The sequence below is a fragment of the Xiphias gladius genome, chromosome 19 (assembly GCF_016859285.1).
Source record: "Xiphias gladius isolate SHS-SW01 ecotype Sanya breed wild chromosome 19, ASM1685928v1, whole genome shotgun sequence".
In the NCBI taxonomy this organism is placed as follows: Eukaryota; Metazoa; Chordata; class Actinopteri; order Istiophoriformes; family Xiphiidae; genus Xiphias; species Xiphias gladius.
The window spans coordinates 5119079-5147064 of NC_053418.1; the positions used below are offsets into that span (position 1 = coordinate 5119079).

At 45.2% G+C, this 27986-nt stretch overlaps 2 protein-coding genes across 5 annotated transcripts in view; one reads left to right on the forward strand and one right to left on the reverse strand.

The window, feature by feature from the left end:
- Positions 1–1685: 1685 nt before the first annotated feature.
- coq5 (coenzyme Q5, methyltransferase) lies at positions 1686–7568 on the forward strand. Its single transcript, XM_040155731.1, has 7 exons — positions 1686–1897; positions 2927–3076; positions 3181–3405; positions 4302–4408; positions 4833–4921; positions 6383–6494; positions 7057–7568. Exons 1-7 carry the CDS (start codon positions 1705–1707, stop codon positions 7156–7158), a joined length of 978 nt encoding a protein of 325 aa, XP_040011665.1. The 5' UTR covers positions 1686–1704; the 3' UTR covers positions 7159–7568.
- An 888-nt stretch (positions 7569–8456) lies between these two features.
- Positions 8457–27986, reverse strand: part of znrf3 (zinc and ring finger 3) — a 68295-nt gene continuing 48765 nt past the window's right edge. For 3 of the 4 annotated variants that reach the window (XM_040155728.1, XM_040155726.1, XM_040155730.1), the window contains 6 exons: positions 20425–20499; positions 17330–17461; positions 16106–16216; positions 14345–14512; positions 11576–11678; positions 8457–11440 (listed from right to left, as the gene is read on the reverse strand). In XM_040155728.1, coding sequence (XP_040011662.1) covers positions 9693–11440; positions 11576–11678; positions 14345–14512; positions 16106–16216; positions 17330–17461; positions 20425–20499 — 2337 coding nt within the window. In that variant the 3' untranslated portion in view covers positions 8457–9692. The remainder of the gene's footprint in view (positions 11441–11575; positions 11679–14344; positions 14513–16105; positions 16217–17329; positions 17462–20424; positions 20500–27986) is intronic. The other variant, XM_040155727.1, reaches the window with a different exon arrangement.

Below are 27986 nucleotides of genomic sequence, written 5' to 3' on the forward strand. Positions count from 1 at the left end.
CTCTCGAACGCGAAGAGTCGGTGAAAAGGCGAAAGAGCTGCGGATCGTTTGGAGACCGTTCCGGTTCATTTCCTCTCAGAAGCTCACGCATCCGGACACGCCAGACTGGAAGCGACACATTGCGAGTGATCCTCTCGCTCCATCTTCTGGTGGCCTGGTGTTCGAATCCATATCCTCCGAACGAGCCCAGTAACGGTGCCTGGTGCCGGTGGTGTCCGTCTCTTTACTTGCTGGGGTCATGATTTTTTTTTTTTTTTTATTGGCCACAAATGTCACTTAAAAATGACGATCAGTTTAAAGATTTCTGGGCTGGGGTTTTGTAGGGGCTCCGGTATAAGTTCACTCCTTCCCACTGACCCCAAATGGTTTCTCTCTCAATAGCAGTTGTGCAGCTGTAACATTAGTCCCGAACTGGACTCGGAGACTTATCACCACTCCCCTGGGTCCCTGGGGGGAAAAAGCCTTGCCCCCCCCCCCCCTTCCCATAACCAGGGAAAAGAGAGCGGCGCAAGCTGCCCCCCCCCCCCCGAACCCAAGTCCACCGGTGATTAAGGCAACAATGGGGACAATACGGGCCAGTGTCTGGTTACTGTGAGGACGAGGAAGTGAGAAGAATGATGAGACGGTACCTGCCACTCTGAAGTCAGGCGGACGAGGAGAGAGTGATGTCGCCGGTGGCCCATGGCGGACCGGGAACCGCCTGAAAGGTTTTCACCGGCCGTGCAGGAACTGGTCTGTTTGGATCCGCCTCGCTCCGCAGTCTCGTGCCCTTCAGTGGTTTCGGGTGCGTGCATTGGCCCGTTTAGTGCTCGAGCCTTTCCATCCCATTACTGGGGGTCTGGCTGAAGCTCAGATTCTAGAGCTGGTTAATATTAATTTTACAGTTGGCAGTTCGGTCCCCAGCCCCTACTGTGTGCATGCCAAAGGGGTCCTTGAGCAAGACACTGAACCGCAAGTGGCTTCTTTAGCAATAGTGCATTTTTGAATGATAAAAACTGCCAAATCAATTCATTTTGGACTGTTACTCGGACATGAGACACCACTTTGGGTTTTGAAAACCTCTCACGGGTGTTTTTCACAAGTTTGGACACTTCATGGCCTAAACAATTGGTCGATCAATCACAGGAATAATCGATAACACGGGCTTTTGAATATAAACTGAAATCTGAACACCAGTACACTTTACCAACACGCTGCGCAGACAGTTACTATTGTTTGATATGTTTTAATCGTCTTGTTAATGTATTTCTTTGTTTTGAATGCGTGCAACCAGGACTCCCGGGAAGCCGTACTGATACTATTAATACGACTTTATTTGACTGGAATTTATGCAAATAAAGTTCAATAATAAAGTCGTAATAAAGTCCATATTAAGTTAATTGAATTAACTTATCATTAGTCGCATCCCTACATAGCATTGTATTATACATGATTATGCAGTTTGCTATTAGAACACAAATATGTAAGAAAAAACAGGTTAGTCGAATCTTATGACTATTTTTTCTTTTGATGCTTTACAAATGTGAGGCTGAAATAATCATGTATTTTTATTCTTTAATGAATAAAATCCCAGACGTCCTATATAGTTCCTAGTGACGCTGAAGATTTTCGAAAAGTTAAAAAAAAAAAAAAACCTGAACCGGAAAACTACACCGTCGCCTGTAAATGACGACAGACGGACGCGTAATTGTATAATCGGTCAACATGGCCGCGTCTATGAGACCGCTGGTCCGGAGGGTGATCCGTCTCTCCCACGGAAACATGAACGTTGCCGCTGCTGGAGCTTCGGGTCGGTCGCGTTGCTGCCGGGGGACGTCGCCTTGTCGTTGTTTTAGCGACGACAGAAGTACGCACTTCGGCTTCGAAACGGTGCCGGAGGCCGAGAAGGCGAAGAGAGGTGAGTGACAGCGGAGCAACCCTCGGACGCGCTCTGCTTATGCCGCGGGCACAGAACAGCAGAACGAACTCCATTCGGAAATCCTGCTATTTCGGACTGCGTCGCCTCTCGGTAAATCTACACGCACCGAGAGACGGGATTTTGGGTGGTTTTTGGGATCGTGAGGATCTGTTTGACTATTCGGCATACAGTTGATCCATGAAGTGACACCTCTGTTCAATAACACCTCGAAACGTTTTAGAGGTGATTCCCTCCGCTTCCTAATATTTAAGTGAGAATTTTCCCAAAATGAGTTGTGTTTGGTGCTTTCTATTAATGCCGAATTGAAAAGTGTTAGGCAGTTATTAGCATAACGTTTTGAGCCATATTGTACCATCCAGTTTGTTTTCCCGGATTATCAGGGCACAGTAATTTGCCATTTTTTTTAATGGAGTCTGTGAGAACTGAAAACGGGGCGTGTTCTTATCAGACTGATGCTTTCTGGGATTTTAAATCACGTGTTGTTTACTTTACGTGTGATGGTTACCATTCACTGAATGTGTAGCGTTTTGTTATGGTCGTGAACATGCAGACACATTCCTTAGTGGAGTGGTTTTTACTTTCAAAGTGGTGCAAGTCAGAACAGGAAGGTAATCGTATATTTCCTATACTTACCTCTATAAACCATGCACCAGTGAAAATTTATACTTAGTTTATGTTCATCAAAAGCATGAACATAAACTTGAACCAAGGTGGTGAATTTTTTTTTTTTTTTTGGTCAGGTAGGGATACAGATCCTGTTGAGGGAAAAGAGTGAGCGGTGTTGTGCTTGACCCCAATTAGGACGCTGCAAAGTCCAGTGAGGGATGCAGTTATTGTGTCTGAACACATTTTATTGACATAAGTTCAAGTTTATTTCTCAGCTCTTGTAAAAAAAATAAATAAATAAAACTGCATAAAATATATAGTCCATATAACAGAGTAAAAAGAGAGAGACGCTGTAAACAGCTTCCAGTGAGACGGATGCTTTCCTTCTCTCTGCTTTTTCAGTGTATAAGGTGTTCGAGAATGTGGCCCAGAAGTATGACGTTATGAATGACGCCATGAGTCTCGGGATTCATCGACTGTGGAAGGACGCGCTGCTGCACGTCATGCACCCACAGCCCGGTGCACGACTCCTGGATGTGGCGGGCGGAACGGGTAAAGCAGTTCGTGTGCACCTCCTGCAAAACCTCGAACCCCGAACCCTCCCGGGCGTCACACTTCTGGTTTGTTTTTGTTTTTTTGACTGTCCGCCCTCGCAGGTGACATTGCCTTCCGTTTCCTGGAGTACGTTCGATCTCAGCGGGAGCGGCAAAGGCGGCGGGCGGCGCGGTCCGCGCAGACGCCGTCGTGGCAGGACATTTCCAACAGCTACTCCGCAGAGGACGACGACAGGCCCCACGAGTCCAGGGCCGTGGTCTGCGACATAAACAAGGAGATGCTGAAAGTGGGCAAGCAGAAAGCCGACAGCATGGGCATCGGTGCTGGTACGTTTTTGGCTGTAAAACGGCTTCAGGAGTCCTTGAGCAAGACGTCCAATCCCAGGTTTTTTTTTTAATCTCCTCAACTAGTAGGTTTTAGTGAGAATGTTTACATGTGCACAGACCAGGGTTTTTCTTCCACTCATTTCACGGTTCTGCGCATGTAAAGATCGTAATGCTCACAGCAGCCTTGATAAGTGATTATCTGGGCTTGGAGGTGGTCTGGAAGAAAGCTAGCAAGTAAACGCCACATCCAGGTTTCTGATCATTGTATGCAGGGCTTGTTTAGTTACTCTTTGATCAGATACATTCAGATTGAAATCATAGTTTTGACCGTTTTTAGTTTATTGTTTGGGCAAAGTTCTTGTGTGACTGTGTTTGTGACAGTGTAACACTGATGCTGATCTCAGAAGTTTGGCTTATTTTGTGTATACTTTTTTAAAGTAAGGTTTGAATCTTGAAAATATTGAAAAGCATAATTGTCAATGACCTAGAAAGGATTATTTGACTCGGTTGATGAGGTCAGTTAGTCAGAAAAAACAAACTCTGGGATTGTAAACATGAATCATTTTGGTAAGCGTGACGACCGGGCACCAGTCCGGATGGAGGAGATGTCGCTGCTCTGGTCTTCACCCACTGGCGCTAAGCTGGGGGAGGCTGAGCCCGCAACATTTCCTGCAACAGTGCACGACCGGAACCGAGTACATAGAACCTACTACAGGATTACGAATCCGAGCTGTTGGTATAAAGACTGTCGCAAGTCTGAAAGGCTGGCGTTGCAGCGACACGTGCATCGAAACCGAGATTGAGCACAGAGCCAAGGTGGCCTCTGACGTGAAGGTACCAGCAGACGGCTTTGACTCGAGTGTCTGTGCTTCTGTGTGTGTGTTCATGTGTATCAGGTCTGTCGTGGGTGGTGGGGGACGCAGAGGAGCTGCCCTTTGATGACGATCAGTTTGATATTTACACCATCGCCTTTGGCATTCGCAACGTCACTCATATAGATCAGGTAACGGACTACGCACCAATGACCCCGAAAAGGACAGGGCGATACTGGCAGCTCTGCGCTTAGCGACATCGGCCTGAAAGTACAGCAAGCCGGAATATTCTTAACATCCGGTTGTTCATCTCAGAAGCAGAAGCGTCATTAAGCCTCGCAGTTACACTTGCTTCTGTCATTTCATCGCTTCATTATGTTGACAGCTTACAACCTATCGATCAATCTGCCAGTATCTCTTCAGTTTATCTTTCAGTGCACGTAAAGCTCAGAAATTGGTCAAAAGTTTTGCGAGCCTAAGCTGATCTCTACAAATTGTCCAAATTGCTTAATAGATAACTGGAGTGATTATTAGAACTGTTGTTGATGCTTGGTTTTACATTGCTGGACTAATCTGTTGATTGACGAATCGCTGAAGCACCAATTCCTTTTTCAGGCACTTCAAGAGGCTCTGCGGGTCTTGAAGCCCGGTGGCAGGTTCATGTGTTTGGAGTTCAGCAAAGTGACGAATCCCGTACTGGCAAGGTGAGGAGGAGTGTGGACTCACGATGGATGTCCCGGCGTAAAATATCGGTCCACGCGGCAACTCACAGGCAGTCTCTGTGGATTTATGGCTGCCGTCACCTGAATCCAGAACCACATTACATAACGGCTGCAATGCGTTTTTTGCTCCCGGGAGGGGGGGTTGTTGTTTTCGCTTGGAGGCGAGCTGTTGTAGGAGCTGTGGGAAACCTGTGGGGAAAATCATACAGGAGCAAATTTGAGTTTTTCAGTCTCGACCATGTTCAGCGAGCACTAGTTATTACTGAGTCTTGATACCTTTGTTTGATGTGGTACACGTTGATCTAAGTGTGACTCATCCTGAAAAGATGTTTCTTAATCTTCCTACAGTATCGAGACGTTTCCCATGAATCCTCAGTTTCCTCCGAGGCCTTAATGAACTCACATTTGAGGATATTTACACTCAGTTGCCCCTTTTTATTAGGTACACCTACTGTAGCCAAAACTAATTGCAGTCTAATACAACAGCCCTGCAGGGATGCAGTCCTCCCCTGGTGAAGGTTGTAATGTTCAGCCTTTTGTTGAGAGAGTTTGAGCGAGGTGTCGACTCAACCATCATTGGTTGCAGTCATTCTGGAGGCTGCACCCGGTGGGGCTGTTGAGTTGTACTGCGTTATCGTGACGGGTGTTTCTGTCGCTTTGTCCGCCCCGTGTTCTATCAGTGAGGCCCGGCTAACTCACAGAAACACCTCTGAAGGGAGGATTTATTGCAGGGCGATTGCCTTCGAGGTGTCCCTGATAAACTGGCAGCTGATTATGTTTTTTGTATACAGTGTTGTTGTTTTTGTTGGACTGGCTTCGTGTCATTCCACAGTCTGCAAATGTGAAGAAACTTAACAAGCGTTTGGTTTTTTTTTTTTTTTTTTTTTTTTTGTGGTTTGGATGAGCACTGCCCTCTTCTGGTTTTGCTCCATATAGTTATTCGGTAGACTGCCTGTTCAATGTGAGCTGACTGCACAGCGCTATAGAGAAGGGGTGGCCAACCGTGTGCCCCCCCCCCCCAGGCCAAAGACTCCACCCACCGGTTATCTCTCCGTCAAGTGAAGGTTGAGATGAACGGTGTGAGTCAAAACCGTCAGACTGCTGGCACACGGTCAAACACCTCTCCTGTGTAAGATTGATGAGGCTGCCTTTTAGGTGATTATTAAAAAATTCTACTTAAGTCTAGAAAACAGCATGTTAAGGATTTACATGTGAAAAAATGCCACATGTAGTGGCTTCAAAGACCCAAGCAGTAATTCCTAACTAAATAAACTAAAGTTGTATTTCCATATGCAATTTAAGAGTCGATTTGGGGGGGGCATTAGATTGGTCCATGAACTGTGTGTAAGATGTGGGATATTTTGAAGATTGGCAGCAGGTTCCAGCTCCGGGAAAAGCAGCTCTTGGCTCTGCTGGTAACTTGCGTCTCGTTCCATTTTTCAGGCTTTATGATGCGTACAGTTTCCAGATGATCCCGGTTTTGGGAGAGGTGATTGCTGGAGACTGGAAGTCCTACCAGTATCTGGTGGAGAGTATCCGTAACTTCCCTGACCAGGTGAGAAACAATTCTGTCTCTGCGCACACTTTGGATACGGTTTTATTTCTGCATGATGATTATTTTACTTTATTTTTATTCGCCTTTTTATTCCTCTTATAAACGTAAAGATCTTCTTTTATGTCGCTTAAGTTTGTTGTTTTGCTGGTCATATGGTTTTTTTCCCCGCACTTTCATTTACAGATATTTAATGCTTTATTTTGCCACCAGGATTGCAACTAATGACTTTTTTCATTATTGATTAATCATTTGTTTAGTCTATAAAATTTGAAGAAATTTTCATTATCAATTGATTTATGATTTTTTTTATGTTTATAAAAAGTTTAACTTGATAAATACTTTATTGCTTATCAAGACTTTTGCTGATTTTCAATGACGATTAATCGACAAATAGGTTGATTGTTGTAATTGTATATACTTAAGCTAAGTTTACTTTTCTTCAAGCTAATTAGATTTTCATCAGTTTTAATTATTTGATGCCAAATACCAAGCTATGTGCAGCCGTGTCACTCAGTAGATTCAGTGTTGGAGAGACAGTTCATATGCCGTTTTCCTTCTGCAGGAGGAGTTCAAACGTATGATTGAGGACACGGGCTTCTACAGCGTGCAGTACTACAACTTCACCGGCGGAGTCGTGGCTCTTCACTCCGGTTTCAAGCTGTGAGATGCACTCCAAACGCCTCCTAGAAAAGGCAAATGCGTAAAGAGACCTGCTCTGTGTTTCAGGCTTTTCTGCCCGTGGGACGGACTATCCCGCTGAGTTCTCAGACATAAAGCGCGGAGCGTGAAGCCCCAGAGATCCTCTCTGCAGGTGCCTCTGCACAGCGACAGAAAAATCAGAGGTCAGGTGACATATTTATTATATAGTATTTTTTTCCGTTTCCGAAAACTGTACTTAATATCGCTATTAGTACAAGAACTGGCAGAGTAAAAACCAGGTTTTCGCTGTATCTGGGGTATCGGCGTCGAGACGACTGGCGAGTGAGTTAAACCCATTTGAGTACAGCTAGCTTTGAATGTTTGTTTTGTAACATCTATGTTTGGGCAATGGATAATAAAACCTGCAAAAACTGATCTCAGTATTTGAATACATTTTTCCCAAAGCTGCGAAAGGCAAACTAATTATTCCTACTACTGATAAAACTACTAACTTTTTGAAAGAAATGAGCGAACACCTCAATGTGGAGGTGGAATAATGGAAAGGAGAACACCACAACATGAGTTACTTGAATAAAACTGTATATTTTACAGATCTTTGTACACTTTAATTACAAAACTGTATGGTACTAAAGTTTTAAAATCAGTTTTTTGGTCAGAGAAGATTTAATCGTCTTTTGTGCAATTACCATGTATATACAAAGTCTCATGTTAGTGATTTTTCTCAATAAAAAGCAACCAAATAACTCCAACGTTCATACACTCTGAACATAAGACATGGCTTAAAGATAAATATATTAGTAAATAAATATTCAGAGAACATATTTCCATTTATGAAATGTGTTTGCTATACAGGTACAGAAATATACACAGATTGATTTCTAGCCTTTAAACATTTGTAATGGTAATGACAGAAAATAATTATATTCTTAAAAAATTAAAAAATATTAATTTTTGTACACATTTTAATCTTCTTAAGTGCTAGAAACAGTAACAAAAAAAATTAAATAGTGACTCAAGTACCCCAAAAATGTTATATTTGCAGTAGGTACATATCTCTATGCAAAAGGCAAGATTAGATTCTCACTTGATTACAGCACTGGGTTAACTTATAAATAGGGTTATTTCAGAAGGTTTTCCTCTGTGTAGAGAATGTGTATATTTCATAGAAACAGTATAAAAACAGTCTGCAGGACAAACAGAAAGGCATGAATGACAAGCATTGATATCACGAGTATGTATTATGCACGGCACGATATGATTCAAACGGATACACTGTGGTATGTATAACTGCATTGTTTAAAAAAAAAAAAAAAAAAAAAAAAGTCACAGTACAATAAGGAACCCTTATGAAATCTGAGTCTCTTCCAGCTACTTTCCTTTGGCCTTTGAATACATGCTGGAACCTTTTTTTCTTTTTTTTTCTGTTTTTCTTTAATAGACATTTATTAGCCTCATTGAGGAAATCGGGTAAGTGACAGCAAATAATACACTTTTAAGGGCTTCCAAACGAGAGGCAGAGTGCTACACTCTGCCTCCGAAGAAATCCGTTTACCCCGAGACACTGTCCCCCTTTTGGTCTGGAGTTCAGCCAAAAGCGGTGCAGTGGCCGCAGATATTGCTACAAATAGCTTGCCAGCGTAAGGCTTTCATGTTGCTCTGGCACATCTCGTACAGGTAGGCCACGACTGGACAGAAATGCAATGCATAAAACAAATTCTGTATCATACTGAAATAGAGACCAGTGTCAGCCTTGCATTCACATTTCTATGCATTTTCTGTAATGTGTGTGTGTGTGTCTATATATATATAGAGCTTCTTCTCCTCAGAGAAATATGTGGGTCACAGACACCCATTTCCCTGCTCTTGAAAAAAAGTTTAAAAAACAAAAAACAACAACAATCATGACTTTCTGTTTTGGTATAGCTATGTCCATACAACCTATTTGAGTTGGTGGTTGAAGCTTTATAGGCAGTCAGTGTTCATGTGCGCACATATACAAGATGTATACATGTAGATGCAGATGTTTGTGAATTAAGAATGTACTTTTTTTTTCTTTTTTCTTTTTTTTATGTAGAGAAAAATCTCAGATTCATAGATCTTGCACAAAAGATGGAGTCGACATATCTTGTCCCTTGACAAAATCTGAAGAAATCTCACAAGAAATGGGCCCGCATTACTTAGCGCTGAGGGGGCCTAACCCCCTGACGGCTGCAGACAGTCTCCAAATAGATGCCAATACCAACCTACCTCGAGTTTCAGTTAACGACCTCCAGCCTTACTTGTATTATCACTCTGTCTCAGTGCTATGGCAGCAGAGTTTGGTGCTGAGACGTTTGTGGCCACAGGAATGAACGTGATGCACTGTCAGTCTAGAAGTGACAGGCCATTTCAGTAGAAATCCACACAATCTAAGATGATAACATTCAGTGCTCAGAGAGCAAGGTTAGAACAAGGCAACTGAGGGTTTCAATGATTGACTGACTGTTATGGTACCAAATACATACGTTCGATTGAGTCCCTTCTCTCCGGGGCTCAAGTTCATATACCCAGACCTCCCTCATTTGTCGAAGTACTGCTTCTCCCCGCGGTGGGGCTCGCAGAGAGCTGAGGGTGAAACAGAGCCCTGGTCTCCTCCTCCTGAGGGTATGGCTGACCTCTAAACTGTCCTGAGGTGAAGTACCCCTCCCTGGGTTCGTGTCGCTCCCCTGTCCGCACCTCTGCCTCCACTGTGACACTGGTGGGCAGTAAACTGCTCTGGGTCTCCGCCCCCGTGCCCAATTCACAATCTGTGTCCTCGGGGATTATGGGTATTCTCTGGTTGAGTTCACAGCAGCCCTGTCCAGCGCAGGCCTCCGAGTCTGCATGCGCATACTGCACATTAACAGCGTAGTCCTCTGTGAAGCGCCCTGCTGTGGCCCTGTGGACCTTCATCTCTTTGTAGAAACAGCAGGGCAGCCCTTCATAGCCCACCTGCTCTGAGGAAGGGCACATGTGCTCAGGGGCAAAGTAGTTCTTGGAGGGGGCGCTCTGAAATTCCACCCCCTTGTGACATCGTCCCGAGGCCCGAGGCCCAGCCTGGTCCGAGTCCTGCCCTTTGCACTCCACATTCGGAGGAAGCACCTCAAAGCAGCAGCTACAGGCCGCAGCCCCAAGCTCCCCTGACTCCTCTTGCGCCCCTTTTCCCCTGTCTGCCCCGGTGGCCTCGGGAGCCCCGGCTGAGGTAGTGCTAGTGTTGCTGTTCTCCCTGGGTTCCAGTGATGAGCGACTGCTGAAGTTGGGCTCCAAGCTGTAGTTGGAGAGGTGGTCCCCCGAGTTATATCCTGAAGCCCCAGGAGGGAGCTGGAGGCAGTCGTGTCCCAAGGGAGCGGGGGATGCTGAGTCCTCGGCCGGAACTGCGGTGCAAGCCGCAGCCCCCGCTTCCCCTGCGGAGCCCCTACACGGGCTCTTGCTCCGGTACACGTACGGATCGTAGTCACTGCTCAGCGAGCTGCGGAAGGTGGAGCAGCTACCGTACACCCCCTGGTTGCTGACCTCCGTGCAGTCCAGCATGGAGTCGCTGGAGGAACAGTGGCACTGGCCCGAGCTGCTGCTGCTGCTGTCACTGCCGGGGCAGTCAGCGAGGTAACCACTGCACACTGAGCGGTGGCCATGGTAACAGCTCAGACCAGAAGTGCTGCCGGTGTCACCTATCCGTGAAGAGGAGGCAGGTGCCATGTGTACCACTGTGGGGTATAACAGCCCCTGCTGAAAGGCCCTGCTGTGGTGGCCCTTGTGGGCCCCTCCTCCGCCAAGCTGCCCTGCCACCACAGGCCCTTGGCCCCCCTCAGGCTGCTGAGGGAAAGTCAACCCCTGAAAATAATAGTGCTGGTACATAGTCTCGTACTGCGAGAAGCAGGCCGCGCGGGAAAAGTTGCGGCCGTGGAACTTGGGTCGTTTGAAAGCAGCATGATGGGTCTGTGCCGGGTAGGCAGGGGGTCCGCGGTGCTCTAATCCACAGTGGTGGGGGTTGAGCGAGTGGTCCAGATGGAGGGCCGGGTGGTAGCTCCGGAGAAAGGCGGACGTTGATTGGGGTGGATACAGACCTTGAGGATCTGGGTGCTGGTCCACGGTGAGCACGGTGATGGGGTTGCCGTGGGGGTCCATGCTGGTTCGGGTCGGGTAGGCAGTCACCTGACCAGCTCGGTGCACCCGGCCAGGGTAATGGACCGGCAGCACCACCCGCTGCCGGCTGTGAACTGGGTTACCGGGGTCCATGCAGGCCGCTCCTGGATTTCCCTTCTTTTGCTCTGTGAAAAGAAATAAAAAAACTAGCATGAGGAGTGTCTCCTTCACAACCGGGGAACGTGTTTGTCCTCCACCGAAACCAGCGTCTCATCTAAACACCCGAGCAACGTACTCAGGCGGCTGTCGGACCAACTCACCGATGATGTTGTGCCTACAGTGGGGACAGGTGTGGTGCTGGAGCAGCCAGGGGTCGACACACTTCTTATGAAATCTGTGAGCACAGGGGATAACCCGCAGCTCCTGGAGGGGAAAACGCAACAGAGTTCACGAGTCAGATTTCACACACTGCTATCTATAAAGTAGAACTAGCAGAAATGCAGTAGCGACAAATAGAAACGGGATGATTGGGCTTCACGTCAAATTATTGTGCCTTGTTTTTTTTAATTACATTGATTATCATATTAGAACTTTTAACTGTCAAATGTTAAAGTATTTCCAGTCAATATTTGTAATTTGCATGCTAAGTAACCTCCTCCCCCAAAAATTAAAACGTGAAAAAAAGGTTCACAATGTCTCTTAACAGCAGGTGGACAGAAACAAAAAACTTTCAATATGCAAACAAAAGTTTCCTTGTAGCATTTTTCTTATTAAATTAAATTAATGGCAGCAGTCCAGAATACTCACACACACTAAGGTGTGAGTTAAATGTCCAAGAGAAATCTTATTTATTTAGGAATTAAATTAAATTCTTTAAATAGAGAAAAAAAATTGATTACCTCATTCATTTGTTAATTTGAGGACTTTTAAAGTTTGAATATAAAGGTAATGATTAGAGCGTCTCTGGAAATTTCGTGAAACCATTTGGTTATTTTTCCAGGAGCTGCAGCAACAATTCAGGCACCCAGCTACTGTAAATAACAATTAAGAGGCAGCTGCACATTACGTAGGTGAATTAGTGGAGTAGGTCAACTTAAATAAGCGGTCTAAAGTCGTTTTTATGAATACTCCTTCAAGGTATCAAAAGACAACTCTCAAAGTTTCCACTTAAATCATGCAGATGACAAACTGCTACGGGGTTTAATTTCTCAGAGGGTGAATACAATGTGCGGTAGAGAGCGACTGGATGTCCAGAAGGTGGCAGCAAAGCAGGAGAGAACCGTCCCACGTGGTCGTGAGTCTAATCAGGGTTTTAACTGTGAGGAGCCAACTTCACATCATGCCACAAAGAAAAAATCTTCGCTAGATGCCGCTCCACAGTGAAAAAAAACACAACGCTGGCGCTCAGTGCCGCCGCTTTCCGGAACAAAACAAAAACAACGGGCCTACACTTGAGGGGTTGCTATGAAAAGCGCGCAACACTTTGCATTCGGATGGAGAGCTGGCATGGAGGAATTCCAAAACACAAAAGCAGGAGCATTACGAATAGGAATAATAATATTCTTTTCCAGTGAGAACTCTATCACTGCCATAAACCCTTTACTCTGTGGCTTAATGTGACTCATCTTTGGGCTGTTTTCCACCCAAGCTTTTGTTGCTTGGTTCACTGCTCAAAAACCGCTTTGATGCCATTCAGCCTTTTATATCGCCACTTCCTCTGTGCAATCCTGGCGCCATGCTTTGTTGTCTTTTCTTCTCCTCCTTACCGAAGAGACACATAACCGCAAAAAAACAACAAAAAAAAAAAGAAAAAAGAAAACCCCCACAGACACACCAGCTATGTCCCGCTGGGCACCCGGATTTGTCCCTCCACTGTCCATGAATGAGGATGAGCAAAGCTGTTACAGTAAATCCTCAAAGTCCAAGATTAGGATGCATATTTTGACAATGACTCCTTTAAAAAAAAAAAAAAAAAAATTACAGAAGGCCACACTGGGAAAACAGGAAGCATAATCACAACCCAGTGCACTCTGGGTACCGTTATCTCTCCAGGTGCTCTGAAAGACTGAACTAAACATCTAAAAAGGCGCCGGAAAGAGCGTTGCAGAACCGCAGTCCCCGAGCACATCGGGGGAACTTCCATTCTATTGTCCGCGTAACTGCATTATGTTTCATGTCCGCAGAATATGGAATGAAAAAAAAAAAAAAAACACAAGCTCAGTGGGTAGATGACTAGACTAGCACTGCCGGGGGTACGAGGGTTGGCTCCCGCGTGGTCCTCTTGTGTGTGTAGGACACTGTGTGGTGGAGGCTTCTGGATAAAAGCAGATGGTTTACGTGACTCCTGTGCAGATTGTTACTCCACTCGTCCTGCCTTACTATCATTTTTACAAGGATCAGGTTTGTTTTTGGTTTTTTTTCCTCAAAACTTTCACGAAAATTAAAATTCAATTTTAAAACAAATTTTCATCAGATTTTATATCCTCACACATCAAAAAAAAAAAAAGTGCTTCCTGCGGAAAGAAGACACTTTTTAAAACTCATTCTAGTTTACAATGAATGAGTCTCTTGTGGCTTATGTCAACTGCTGATTATGCCAATAAATATTAAACATAATAATAATAATATGAATAATTTAAAAACAAAGTAATTGGTATGCAGATGGTATTTTTTTTAACTTTCATCTCAATTTTTGCATTATTGATTTTTTTTTTTTTTAAATCATTACCTGGCTAAATGCCGATACATTACTTTGTACTTATAAAATCGCAATGAGCCCGATGAGCAATGATACTCGGAACTGTATTTTTGACGCTGTGTTTGTCACCAAGTCAAGGTGTCAAGAACTGCAGGGGGGAAAAAAAAAACAAAAAAACAAACTGTTTTGTTTATACATATTGACTTACTTCAAGGTTGATTTTAAAATGGTATACAGAATAAAAACGTGTATAAAAAGGCAATATAACAAATTTCCAACCTTGCATTTGAATAAAAACTTAATATAGAAGTTATCTTCTTCTAAATGTTTGAGTGATAAAGCAAAGCCGATAAAGTGGTAAGTTCAAGAAGAGGTAGGTGCCTTTTCTTACCTCCCCATCTATGTACTTCTCCAGGCAGATGGCGCAGTCGGAGGTGGAGCTGCTGCTCAGTGAATCAGAGGCTCCACAGCTGCTCTCGCGCTGGCCCTTTCCTTTGGCCTTGAACTTTCGCGTCTCCATCTTTTCCAGGGCCTGGATGGCCATTCTGTTCATCGAGCTCTGCGGGGAGGGGCGGAGGAAGGTGGGAGAGGGTCAGCGGGAACCGCTCTGCGACATTTAACTTTTAAAAAGACCCTTGTAAAAGCTCTGTAGAATCGGACCTGAACGCCCACCGACCCCGGACCCAGAGTAAGACATGAAAATGAGCAGAAGTGTCAGGATGCTTGCTTTAAGTCAGCTCAGTGACGTTATTCTTAAGCAAACATCCCATTAAGTGTCTGCACCTCATTGCCGGCAAGTGTTTACTTTTGAACTTTGTTCCTCTTTGCTGATGTTAACGTGACAGGGCTGATGTTGTCATGGTTTGAGACTTTTCCCTTTGATATAGTACATCATTTTGCAATATTTGACTCATGCATTGTGCAGCTCTCTCTGGCTCTAATTCTCTGGCCTCTTTTCATCTCTAATTTACTTTGTGCGGCCGTAAAGATTTTACTTGTTAAAAAAATGGCAACCCGTGCGTTGACACATACAGGACCGCTTACTGGGATTAATCGTGACGACGTGTGGCGGCGCTTGTGATTTGAAGCAGCCCCCCCCCCCGCCTGAACTGCTATAGTGCATCACTGGCGTACAAGGCAGGGTTATTTATACTCAGGCTTAACTACACGAGGCTTTCCGGAGGGTGTTTCTTCCTTTTCTGCTGCCACACAACGAGGTAATTGTTACTACGCTTTAAGGACATGTGGATATCCTGGTCAGCGAGAGAGCGATGAACTTCGGCATTAAGGTCATTCCCATCACGGGGTTGACAAACATGAAACGAGGACTTTAAAACCAGTGTTTTCAGCCTGTCACTAACTGTGGTCTTGTGCGAGCGGACCCTTGAGGAATCCTTCCATAAACCCAAAAGTAATATAATCAACTTCTCTGAGATGACGTTTGGAACTTTTGTTCACTGTTTACGGCTAAATTGGATAAAGAATGTTAAAACTGTGTAAACACACAAGCAGTTAATTAATTTTTCACACTCCGGGAAAAAGGTTGCTCTGTGTGACAAATGTGCCCCTGGTGTGAGCTGTTCCATTAATTAACCACCAAAGTAAGTCACGACCAAGTCATCCGCTGCCGTGACACACACACACACCCATTATAGGCCCACACACCCTGGGCAAAATGTGTACAGTCAACACACACACACACACAGACACACACACACATTTTCTGGCAGGATTACACCTGTCTTAAAGGATTGCCGCTACAGGTTTTCTGCTCCGTCATGACACCTCGGTGCTTTTAGCTCTGGCAGCCGCCGTCTCATCAGCGTTAATTAAATGCTAATCCTGACTCAGGCGCCCGACGAAAGCCTCCGCCGACGGGCTTTTTGCCAACACACGAGGGGAATCAAATCGGCGGCAGAGCTACTGTCGTCTGACTCAGCGCCTGCGACCCACGGTGGAGTCGTGCCGGACCGGAAAAACGGGGCACGGCGTTGTGCGTTTGGCCGCGTTTTGTGCACGAGGGGGGCACGCACAAGTTCGGCCCTGTGTGCGTGACTCAGACTGGGGCGATGAGTCACGTTTCTCAAGTTGTCGCTTGTCCACACTTCTGTCAACCACGCGACAAACGGCGAGCGTGCATTGAGACACTGACCTGGCTTCTCCTTTGTTTGAGTTTAATCTTGATGAGCAGGATGAGGCAAACCAGCGATACAACCACAAAGAAAGCCAGGAAGATGCCCATGTCGAAATATTCCGTGGGCTGCTGTGGAAAGGGAGGGCAAGAGAAACACAAATTTGTCAAATAATCTTCACATGCAGCTGGTTAAAAGGGTCATTGAAAGGGGTCGTTTTGCCTGAAAACAGTTGCATTTTTCATTTCCATTCATGGAGCAGGATATTTGATTATAAATTTTGCTCTGCAGACCTTAGCCTTCGGTGGTGGTATTCATTTCCTCCCCATTATGCAAATAAAAGGGAAAATGTGACTGTCACACGTAATTTGGTGGTGCTCTCTAGAACAGACACACGGCTGATTGCTCGTGCGAGTCAACTCGTTTCCATCCCAGAGTCATTTTTCTTCTCGCTGTCTCGATTTATGACTTTCAGTAGTTTACTCGGGTGAGCGCTGAGTGTCTTACACAATTGAGACCTTCTCTGAGTAGGGCGGAGACGACCAGTCAAATAATCAATCATTCAATAAGGAATTAATTGCCGATTATTTTGATTGTTTGAGTCATTTTTCAGGCACACATGCTGAACATTGTGTGGTTGCGGTTTTCTCAAATGTGAGGATTTAGTGTTTTCCCCCAGTTTTTATGACATTGTAAATTCAGTATCCTTGGTTTCTGGGAAATTGTGGTGAGCCTCTTTTTCAATACTTTTTGACATTTCACACACTAAATGATTCATTGATAAAGAGAATGATCATTAGTTGCAGCCTCGCTGCACAGTTCAAGGCAAGATTTTGACACCCTCTCTCTTTATCTTGAGCAGCGAGACGCAGAGTGAGAACTCTCTGTCAGAAACTTTTATCCGAGCAGTCCTTTCTGTCAGGCTTTCATTATGTCAAATAATTCGACCTCAAAGTGTGTTGGTCTCTTATCAAATATTCCAAGCAAACAAACAGCTCTTTGAGTGGCTGATATTAATCTCCCACAGTGCTGCGAAAACGTCCTCAGCCTCGGGGCAGCGGAGAGGAGAGAAGAAAGGAAAGGGGTCAGATTTCACAGCGGGAATTTTTCGCTTGTCTTCACATTCGAAAACTTGTTTGGTGCGTGGGCCTCACAAACACGCTCCTCACATGTGCTCAAGAGCTGTCCCGGGCGCGCACGCCATCTGTTGCGAGCGGTCTCGGGTTTTCGGCGTGAGCTCTTACCCTCGGTGGTCTGTGCTGTATCCGAGCGCGAGCCACCTTCTGCTTGTTGACGATGTTCATCAGCTTCACGGCGTCGTTGCCCTTCACGTACACCACCGGCCGCTTCAGAGGATCCTCGGCAACCTGGTTGAGCTGAGGAGAGACGGGAGGGGAACGCGTCAAACACAGATGTTCCAATGCATAACAAAATTAAACTCATTCATCTGGTCAATGAAAACATATTAAGTTCAATTTACTACTTGTCATGAGGAGTCAGCCTATAAAAACTGTTCTATTATGTCCTCCGTGGCACTGTGGGAAATGTAGGATCTATTGTTTTTGGAGCTTGACCCTTACTAGAGATGCACAGCGACAATATCTGTGCCTCTGCTGCTTTGATTCTTGAGCGTTCTTTTTGGGGGGGAGAAAAAAAAAAAAAAAAAGAATCTCTTGAGTCCCCCAACCTTATGGAAGTACAATACCAAATCACTGGAGTGTCCCTTTTAAATTTAGATGCGGCCATGTTTGTTAAACATGCTGTAGAGTTCTGATTATACTCAAAACATAAAAATGACCTAAACCTGCAAAGACCATTTATTTTTTTATTACATTTTTATAAATGTTTCACAATTCTTCATTTAATGCGGTGATGAACTGCAGGGTTTTTACGTTTGAACAGGGGTGTGTGTGTGTGTGTGTGTGTGTGTGTGTGTGCGTGTGCGTGTGATTCTGACTTTAGAAAAAAAAAATCTCTGTCAATAATCAATTTAAATTTTTTTTCAGGTTTTTTCCATTTCCAATTAAATAAATTCTGGAGAAAAAACACACTGTATGTTTGTTTTCCCCCAAAAGCCAGTTGCCCGTGACAACGTATACAGCTAAACTGTGGGTGTCAGGATCAGCTTTCCGAAAAACATTTATACCAGTTGAATCCTTACATGTTATAGTCAAAATCACACCCTCGTGCAGTGGTGCCCAACCTCACAAGATAAACTTGAGATGACTGGAAGGATAAGAAACACGGACAAACATATTTCTGCTACTCTAAAGTATGTTGGTTTTCCTGATTTCTGTATTTTGCTGTTTTTTCTTGTAAAATAGTTTTACCTCTTAAGGCCTCTTAGATTATTCATATGTACCATAAATAGGAAAAAAATCGGGGAAAAAAAAGCTGGAGTGAATATTTGTTTTATAAACAGTTTATACGTTTGTTTTTTTTTCGGTCATGCTCAATGAACAAATCTTCAAATATTTGTAGTCAAAGGTCACTACAAATGCAAACTAGAAAGAAAAACCCAAAGCACTTTTACATCTGTGTATAATAAAATAAAAAAAAATAATGATATTGCATAGCTGACACAAACATGTTCCCAGTAAAAGCCTTCATCGGGGCGTCAAAGACTGACGAAGGCCCTCAGCCGAAATACGTTTGTGTCATCCATAAACTTTTAAAGACTGTAAAAATCTGAAAATCACTCTTTGTTGGAGCGGCTCCCAGCTGACTGACATATGTCCCGTGTAGCGGGGTATCACAAGTGGACACTGCTGAATTTTTAGGGGCCATAAGGCAGAAAGTGTAGGAACCACTGACCCAATGGGTGTGAATCTAAAAAAAGGCCACGGGCATAAACTCTTCTTTTACAAACTGGGGCAGAGGACCTATAGGCTCAAGACATGGAAACTGTGGTCACAGTTTGTCGGAGGAAGCAGGAGGAAATAGTCAATGAATAGTATGTTCTGGCGTTCGAGTCAGTTGACACACTCCTTTACTCCTCCTCTCCCTCCCCGCTCTGCCCTCGCGTCTGCTGGTTGGAATCTGTAATTTGAAAAGCCCAAGGGATATACCGGGGATATTCGCATTTCTATTTCTTCTGCTGTCGTCATGTTCCCCAGTGAAATACTGTATGTTCTGGTTTAAAAAGTATAGACGCTGAGACCTCTGATCTCCCGCTCGATTCTGGCGTGCTCCCACTTTGATAAATGACTCAGATGAGACTTTAGCCCGGCCTTTGATAAACAACACACAGTTAAAATGTATACCTATAAATGCATAAACATGTGTACCGCTGTTTGAAGAAAATCACAAACTTAACTTTTCCCTTAACAAAACCCCAAACTGTCTGAGCCAGTAGCTGCACTTGGCCTCACATTAAAAAGGAGGTCAAGTACATTAACTCTCTCCTAATTTTGGCCCCGGGACCTTAATTCTCGCTAAGCTCCTCCTCCCTGCCCCTCGGCCTTGTGGGTCCTGCCTCTGCTGATCGGGCCGCTCTGACTGGAAAAGCCTCTCGGGGGAATTTAACACAGCCGCCCAGCGCTGCCTTTCATGTGGTCTCCGCGCAATCCCTTTTATCTCTCAGCTACGCGCTTTACGACCCAGCGGCAGAGAAGAAGAGGCGAGGCGGGAGGGGAAAAAAAAAAAGAAAGAAAGAAAGAAAGAGAGAAAGAAAAAAAACCTGCAAGTCCAGGCCTGGCATGGCGAGGATGAATACCACAGGAGAATTCTTGCGACAAAGGCGCTCAGAGGAGCAACTCGTGTATTATACCTCTTAACAGCAAAGACACAGGAGTCAGAAAGACTGGAAGGAGGAGGAATGTGAGTATCTGGGTGTGTGTGTGTGTGTGTGTGTGTGTCAAGGAATACACTTTGTTCTTACTGTAGCCCGTGTGTGCTTCCCCAAATGTGCACTCAAAGACAGATCCACAGTCTCGGGGGGGATGAGGTAATGTGCGCTACCTGTGCAATTATGAGCTCAACAGAGTTTGGTCATGGTCTAGTGAAAGCCGAACCTGGATATTCGTTTTCAGTCCTCTCAGAGCGCGGCGCGCTCTTCCAATCACAAGTTAGAACTCAAAAGGCCCAGAATGGTTGAATGAGCAAGGCTGATCCACATGCTTTTGAACAGAACTAAAGATAGAAAGATCATTGTCTGCACAAACAGCGCGCGCGCACACACACACACACACACACAGCCAGTCAGAAGGGCAGGGCATGCTGCTGAGCTTTATTCAGAAGTGAAAAGCAGAGCGTCTCTCACAGACAGACCGAGACAGATTAGAGCGTTTCAGTGTTGTTGAGAGCAAGAATGCCCGGGTAATCTCAGGTGAGCACGAACCTGGTCGATGGCATCTGGATTCTCGGACACGTCGAAGATGACGGCTGTGGCTCCCCGCTGCACCGCCCTCTTTGCCTGCAAACACAGAACAAAGTGATCATTAGACATGCCCCGACGGCGGCGAAAAGGAAGAGCCGCAGAGCGGACGGTCACGTTTGTCAACCGCGCTCTCGGCCTCCCCCGAGGAGCGCTCCCATTCAAATCCAGGCCACTAGAGGGAGTGCTCTGCCTGAGTGTGACCCTCACGCCGCTCATCTGGAACGTGCAAATAAGAAAGGAAGGAGACAGAAAACCAACAGGCGAGAAGTGAGGGAGCCACTGATAACATTCGCTAGGACGCATGTGGTCTATCTTTCCGTGTCTTTTAGGTCTCCGTGATGTCATTCTAAGTAAGACGGCGCCACGTTAAGCTAATACAGTCTGACAGGCACTAAAACAGTTGCATTCCTGTATCGAGCACGAAAGCATGCGCAGCTTCATGTGATGCAACCCTGCATGACACAGTACTGAGTCTGAATTGATTTCTGCCGCGCACACCCGGCCGGGGAAAGTTGAACAAAGCTACCGCGGATTTTCCCAACTGCTAAAGAGATGTGAGCCCTCTTTCATCCGAGAGCCCGAAAAGTCGCAGCGCAGAGGTCTTTTTAAGACGTCTGCTAATGGCAAAAGATAAAGGAAATGCTTGGATCTGCAGAACCCAAAGTATCTCTTCGCAGAATCCAAATTGGCTTCCCCTTGCAATAAAAAAAAAAACAGTTCCTTTATCTTAACTCCTGCCTTCCTCTACAACCCGCTCTCACCCCACTCGATTCACGGTGCCCTATTTAGACAACGTTTTGATGTCTGCACTACATGATCTAAAAGAGCGCGGCCGGGATCATATCCTGGTATTATCAAGTGCCCTTGGGTTCCTGCCAGCGCTCTTCATTACTGGAGGGAGGGGGGGGGGGGAGTGAAGATCAAAGTGACAGAGTACAGTGCTGTGACTCTGCTGCCGAGTGGCTGGAGAGTGTCACTGCCCCTAGTCTGCAGGCACTCGCAGAGGACGGAGAGAGGAGATGGGAGGGGGGGGGGTGGTACGTGCGGGGGAGGCGCCGTTGCTCTTTTCTCAACACATCGTGATGATTTCTGAAGTAACAACACTCGACAATAGGATGTTGAGCAAGTTTTTTTTTTTTTAATCATCTTTCGTTCAAAGATGAAGGAATGTGGAACCACAACGAGCTTCGAGGACAGCTTCAGCGGCTCCTTCTGACCCCACCGGGGGGGTGGACGCCGTTCTTCCAGAAGATATTCCTTCAGAGGAGTGAGCGGTGCTGTAGAGTGACATCTGACATATTTAAAAAACAAACAAAAACAAAAAAAACGCCGCAGAGGTTCAGATGGGCTGAAATCCTTATCACACTCTTCAAAACCCCCCAGTGACTACCCGTGCCCTGCATGAGAGAATCCGCACTCCCTGCGTTTCCCTACATCTTCTTCAGGCTTTGTCACCCGTCCGGGCGTCTGACGCAACCTCAAGCTAACGTGGCGAGAGATGGCCGACGCCAGTGCTGCCAGGCCCAAAGCGAGGTCTTCGAAGTTGCTCATTTTGACTGACCACAAGTCCGAAACACAAAACCAGTCGATTTATTTTTCATTTCAAGTTCTGTTTATTTTCATATAAAGCAGCAATATTTGCTTTTAGAAAAAGGGACCTTAATTGCTGTCAGTTGCCTCTGTGTCAGTTTACTAATCATTCCAGTACTACCTGAAGTATTAAATACGTTTTATTTCGAAGGTTCTTAAAGATGATTTCAAAAGATGGTTTTGCCACCCGGCAGCTCTGTTAGTTTATTTCCTGCTACTTTAAACCTCAGGTCAAAACGCAGATTTCCCAAACTCTCGCGTAGCTGGTGGATGCTAAGTGGCGTCATCAGCTACAGTTTTGAAACCGTAATTGTGACATTATCTGAGATTTCCTTTCCCACAGGGTGCTTGCATTATTTCCCCTACTTCCTGTTTGTATTATGACTCTCAGAAAGAGGTTAATGATTAAATATAGCTTTCCAGGAACCAGCATGTGTAGCTAAAGCAAGTTTGGATTCAAGTAGAGCACCGTTTCTTCTCGACAGCCTTCGTTTGGTCAAAGCAGTCTACTTCTGTCCCTTCCAGAGCACGAAAGAGAACCAGAGGTATCCGCATGCTCCAGAGTCAACAACTGTCAATAACAGAGTCAATAATGAAGCTAAATATAGAATCTATTTGATTTCGTAGAACAAGCAACACACAAGCGTTGGCCAGCCTGGCTCTTCTTCACTGCGGGTGCCTTTGGCGGGGGCGACTGCTGCACGGACAAGTTACAGCAGGAGGGAAATCGAACCAAGGGCCCTTTGATATTAGGGGGTGGCACATGTTCCACGTTCAGCTTTCGAGTGTAAATCGGCTTCGGGAAAATGTAGCGCGGGCTATATCTCAGTTAGATTTCCCCTTTGGCTTAATCTACAGACGAGATGTTTATGAGCCTGGCTTTCATAGCTCATTAAAGGCTAATTAACCCTGCAAACTAATCGATCCTTCCCAGCAGTCAATAAAAGCCTTATCAAAACACCGAAACTTTAAAACAGCGACGCGCCACGGACTATACAAGCTTTTCCAACTTTCTCTTTCGTCCTGCCTCCGTTACATAAACTAACATCGCTCTTTTCTTTTCTCTTTTCACCCCCCTTTTTTTTAAACTTGGAAAGTTCAAAAGCGAGCGAGAGCCAAATCGCGCTCGGCTTTTCCCTCTCACCCAGTTTTTCTCTCAGCTCCACTCCGCCAGGCTCCAGCCCCCATTTAATTCAGCGCAAGTCTGCTCCTTTGATGTTAGCTCTCCCAGTTAATAATTAATAGCTCTCGGTAAGACGCTTTGAGAAGAAAGAGATCTTCCTCCTAAAGAATCTCCACTCGGGCAGGCCTGCGCTGCAGTGCAGGGACTTGCCTGACGACGGCAAAAAATGCACCCACAGGCAAAGTGGATCTCTTCAAAAACATGACACATCTCCTTCCCGACGCTATATAAAAAGAAACACCACAACCTCGGACACCAAAGGATGGATATCATGACATGTTTTTTTTTTTTTTTTTCCCCCTCAGGACTTTGTCATGTTGATAAAAACTAAACACCTCGGTGGGGAAATACTTCACTGAGTCAAACTGGCTATAGAATTTCAAGTGGCAGAGACCCTGTGTAAGGAGATACCGCGAAAGCAACCTGAGACCACTGCAAGCTCTTCAAAAAGACGAGAAACGCCGGAAACGTAAGCTTTCATTCGTACATGTTTCACTGAGACTGAACAGGGATTTCAAGGTCCGTTCATTAAGCTCAGCTTGGGGGGGGGGGGAGTCGATGCAAGATCACGTTTTGATGCTCTCTCTACAGACGAGATCAAGACACGCAGACTTCATCTAGTAAGAAGCCAATGATTCATGGAGAAAAACGCTTTCACCGAGCTTCACTGAATTCAAACGTTGTTCCCTTTTTCCAGCCGTCAGAGTGCAAGGACGAGTTTGGCAGGTAGCAGTTTGTAAGATTATGAGCTTTACACAATACACCAGTACCTACCAATACAGGTACAGTCTTTAAGGCAAAGTGGAGGCAAACAGTGGTTGAAAGTAACTAAGTACTGGACTTTTCCTTTACTTGATTATTGCCGTTTGGTGCTCTTAATACTCCACTACATTCAGAAGAAGATGTTTTTCTTTTCACTCCACTACATTTATGCAGCTACAGTTACTAGTTACTTGTTAAAAATCAAACCAGGGATCCCCGACCTCTTTGGCCTGTGACCCCTTCCAAAAAAAAACAGCGTCAGTGTCAAGGGTCTGACGTCATGTTTCAGACCAGCAGTTCCACCAAGGAGGCATTTCCCCGAGAAACTTTTCAGATGGTTTCATTCAAGTCACATTCTTGGACCCCAAAAGTTAACGTGATCACACAGTTCACTAGCAAGCAAAGACTCACAGGTACAGGTACTTCACAACACTGCTGGCTCAACAAACCTCCCGCTGGCTCAGAGGCATGAGAATTAGGGTACAATCTTCCCTGAGTGAACAAAAACCGCAGCAGAAAGCACTGCGAACCCAGTCTAGACACAGAGGAAAATGAAAGCTATGTTTAGCATCCCTAAGTAAGCCTGCCAGCTTGTAAGATCTGAGGGAGAGAAATTTTCACTCGTCTGGAGAGAGACTTTTCTCGGCGGAGCGCTCGCCGCCGCCATTCACTTATACGGAGGATTCTCGAATCAACACACATTTACAAAACAACGCATGGGGGAAATATGTGCAGATATTTATGAATACACGTGTACAACAGAACGCTATGTGCTCACATGCAAACAAGACACACACACACACACACACCTGCAACATCTGGCTCATGCACTGGTTCCTCAATCACATCCTTCCCTCTCTCTCTCTCTCCCCTACTTTCTCCTCCTCCACTTCCCTCCTTTCTCTTTCCTCCTCCTCGTCCTCGTGCTTTTCTTTCCCTCTCTCTTTCTGTCGCTCTCTCTTTCCGCACCGCTATAATTAAGGCAATTAAGTCTTCAGAAGACTCTCCACTGCTATTATGCTGTAATTTCATGTTGCCTCCTGGCTTTACGGTTTATTAAAAGATAAAGGCATAGTTTTCTCCTATTGATTTCCTTATATGTGGTTGCCCCCTTTTTTTTTTCTCCCTCTCCCTCCTCTTTCTCTCTCAGAGGAGGCATGTGTTCCAAAACATTATTTACATTCACCAAAATAAAATCAAACTTTTCAACGTGGCTATGTGTCATCTGATTAGAAGCCTGTGCAGCCTGGAGAGAGAAATGAAAACTATTTTTGAAGCACCTCTTCCCCATTTGTTCTCCTGTACATAATGTACTTTTTGCACATGAAGTCATCTGTATTATCCTGACATTTTAATTCTAACAGGATTTAATCATTTCCTCAGCTCATCAAGCACATTACTCAACGTCTTCCTGAGCTCCTACTGTTTGATGTTAACACTTCACTGACACACTGTTAACCTGTCACGACATGTTATTCTGTTTACAGACACCTGACATATTCATATTGGCCGTGTGACATGTAATCAACTGGTCGGAAATTCTCGCCATGCTGGGTTTTTCTATCTGGTGTGTCACGAAAAACGGCCAAATAAGAGCTTTCCTGTTCCCACAGGCACAAATATACGATCCTGAAACCATTTACAAGGGCACAATGTGTACTCAAATAACCTCGTTGAGCTTAATCCTGCCAACAACATCTTTTCATGAAACCCCTTACACTCATATTTAAGGTTTTGACTCACAGCCATGAAATTTCACTCCCACATTACAGATTAAAAAGAGCTAAAGAATGAGTAAAACATTCTCTGGTGACTGTGGAGTTTTAAACAAGTCATTGCCATCTTCCCAAACTTTTGACCTCTCCCCTATTCCTGTTTAATATTCATTCGAATGGGCGTTTAGCCCCTGGCTGGATCACTTTACAGGACTCCCGGGACGTCTGAGGCACCATTTCTCGAGCTGCATTAAAAAAAAAAAAAATGTTTACGAAGCACATAAAAATCCACTTGTGTGTCACGCTGGAGGGGAGGAAAGGGGCCGGCAAACCTCCTCGAGCACCTCTCCATTTTACCGCCTTCATATAAACGGGCAGTTTACTCAACGTAAACACACAGGGGGAAGAATCACTTGAAGCACTCAGTGAGCTCAGCAACCGCCATTAATATCAAACTGCAGATAAGAGGTTAGGTCAGGAAGTGAAGGCGGACCTGTTTATCGTGTCTCTCCAACTCGGAGGGGGCTGATCTCAGATCGGTTTAACAGATTAAATGTGTCGTATCGGATGGCCATCTTAAGCTTAAAGCTGCGTGAATAAACTTCTGGCCACATGAGGGCAGAAAAAGATCCAAACAAGCTAATGTCTAGTCAGCCCTTACGTGATGCCAGGTATGTGTACAGTGGGTTTATCAGATTTTTTTTTTTTTTGGCTGGAAACAGCCTATGAAAGGCTGATACAGTAGAGACTGAAACATACAGTAAATGTGTGGGCTGATGTCTTTATTCTTTTCTGATAACAACCGCTGGATCCACAATGCAGGCGACAGAAATATGGTTCTTTTCTCCAATTCAGTTTTACTGCTGCTCCTGTCAAAACTAATCTTTCTACATAAATATCCTAATACTCTGCTATTACACTGGCCATCATGCATTTCAATTCACTTTATTTTCCCTCTTTTTCTTTTTTTATCTGTTTGCAAAAGTTAGTTTTGGTATCAGGGCTAAATCTCAGGTATCGTCGTGGTCACTGTGTCGAAAAAGTGCAGCGGTGCGTTCACATATAGGCCCTTAGGTTAGGTTCGGGCACAGTGTCTCAATATGGAGACTGCAGACCGGTACGAGAGAGAGAGAGATGTGGAGTGGATGTAATGGCCTCACACTCAGACAAAGACAAGGTACGCCCCAGGTACCGTGACCCCTGACCCCGCCACTGGGCTGTACATCACGTACATGACCAGCCAGCACGCACATGCACACACAAACGCACACTGATACAGTCTGCAATGAGCATCTGTCCCGCTGTGTCACCTTCCCCGAGGGGAAAAAAATCAGTTCCCATGGGTAGGGTCCCTTCTTTCCACTGGTTTAAATCCCCGAGTGGGAGACAAGAGATGTGGAACAAACCTGAGACAAAAAACAAGAAGCTTCTATGTTGAGACCCTCTGAATCTATTTCCTTTAGCTAGGAGATGTGCTTCGCCATAGGCCATCTTCTGGATTCGTGTGAAAAGCCTCTTCTAAGGTGGTAAAGTCAGCTGCGTCGAAAAAAATCGGAGCTCTGGGGGACAAAAACGACCTCAGAGCAGAGGCCTGGGGTTTTCCACGATGATGCTTCGACCATTATCTAGTTAAGTTCTCTTTAAAGCTAAAATTCAAGCCATGGAATCTCTTCAAGTGTTTCTGACAAATCTGCCTTCTTCATTTCCCTCCCTGATTGTTCTCTTCCTCCTCTTCACCTCATCTTTCCCAACAAGTAACCCCCCCATCCCCCCACCCACACATTTCTGTCTCTGCCTCAGTGCACATAATGGGGTGCCCATTCACTCACCATTGCATAACCGGAATTATACAAGTGAATTGTGCTATCAAAATGTGTGTGTGGGTGGGTGTGAGGGGGTACCTCTGAGGAGGCCTGCCAGTGGAACTTGGCATTGCGCCGGCCCCATTAAAGAGTCGCGAGAAACGGAGAGCGAGCGCTCGCTCTCCCTCATTGTGAGACCCATACATAGTGTCTCCCATTAGCACACACACACACACACTTTTACCTACTTCCTGTACTGTACTAATTCCTGACCCTGATATTTACTTAAGTACATATCATCTACTTTTCTTAAACTGCAAACTCACGGCACACACAGTCTATCATCCAACAATGACAACCAAATGTCTTTAGGACCATGTCCTTAAGCACTGAGTATCAAAAACTGTCGCGTACCGAAACTCGGCGGTCAACCTCTTGCTCTTCTTGACCTGTTACCTGACCGACGGTGCC

Excerpts from the sequence above, each read along its gene's own strand:
- coq5 (XM_040155731.1), top strand. The coding sequence starts at position 1,705 with ATGGCCGCGTCTATGAGACCGCTGGTCCGGAGGGTGATCCGTCTCTCC. Across the intron at positions 4,409-4,832 it reads ACGTCACTCATATAGATCAG|GCACTTCAAGAGGCTCTGCG; the intron begins GTAACGGACTAC and ends TTCCTTTTTCAG. Across the intron at positions 4,922-6,382 it reads ACGAATCCCGTACTGGCAAG|GCTTTATGATGCGTACAGTT; the intron begins GTGAGGAGGAGT and ends TCCATTTTTCAG.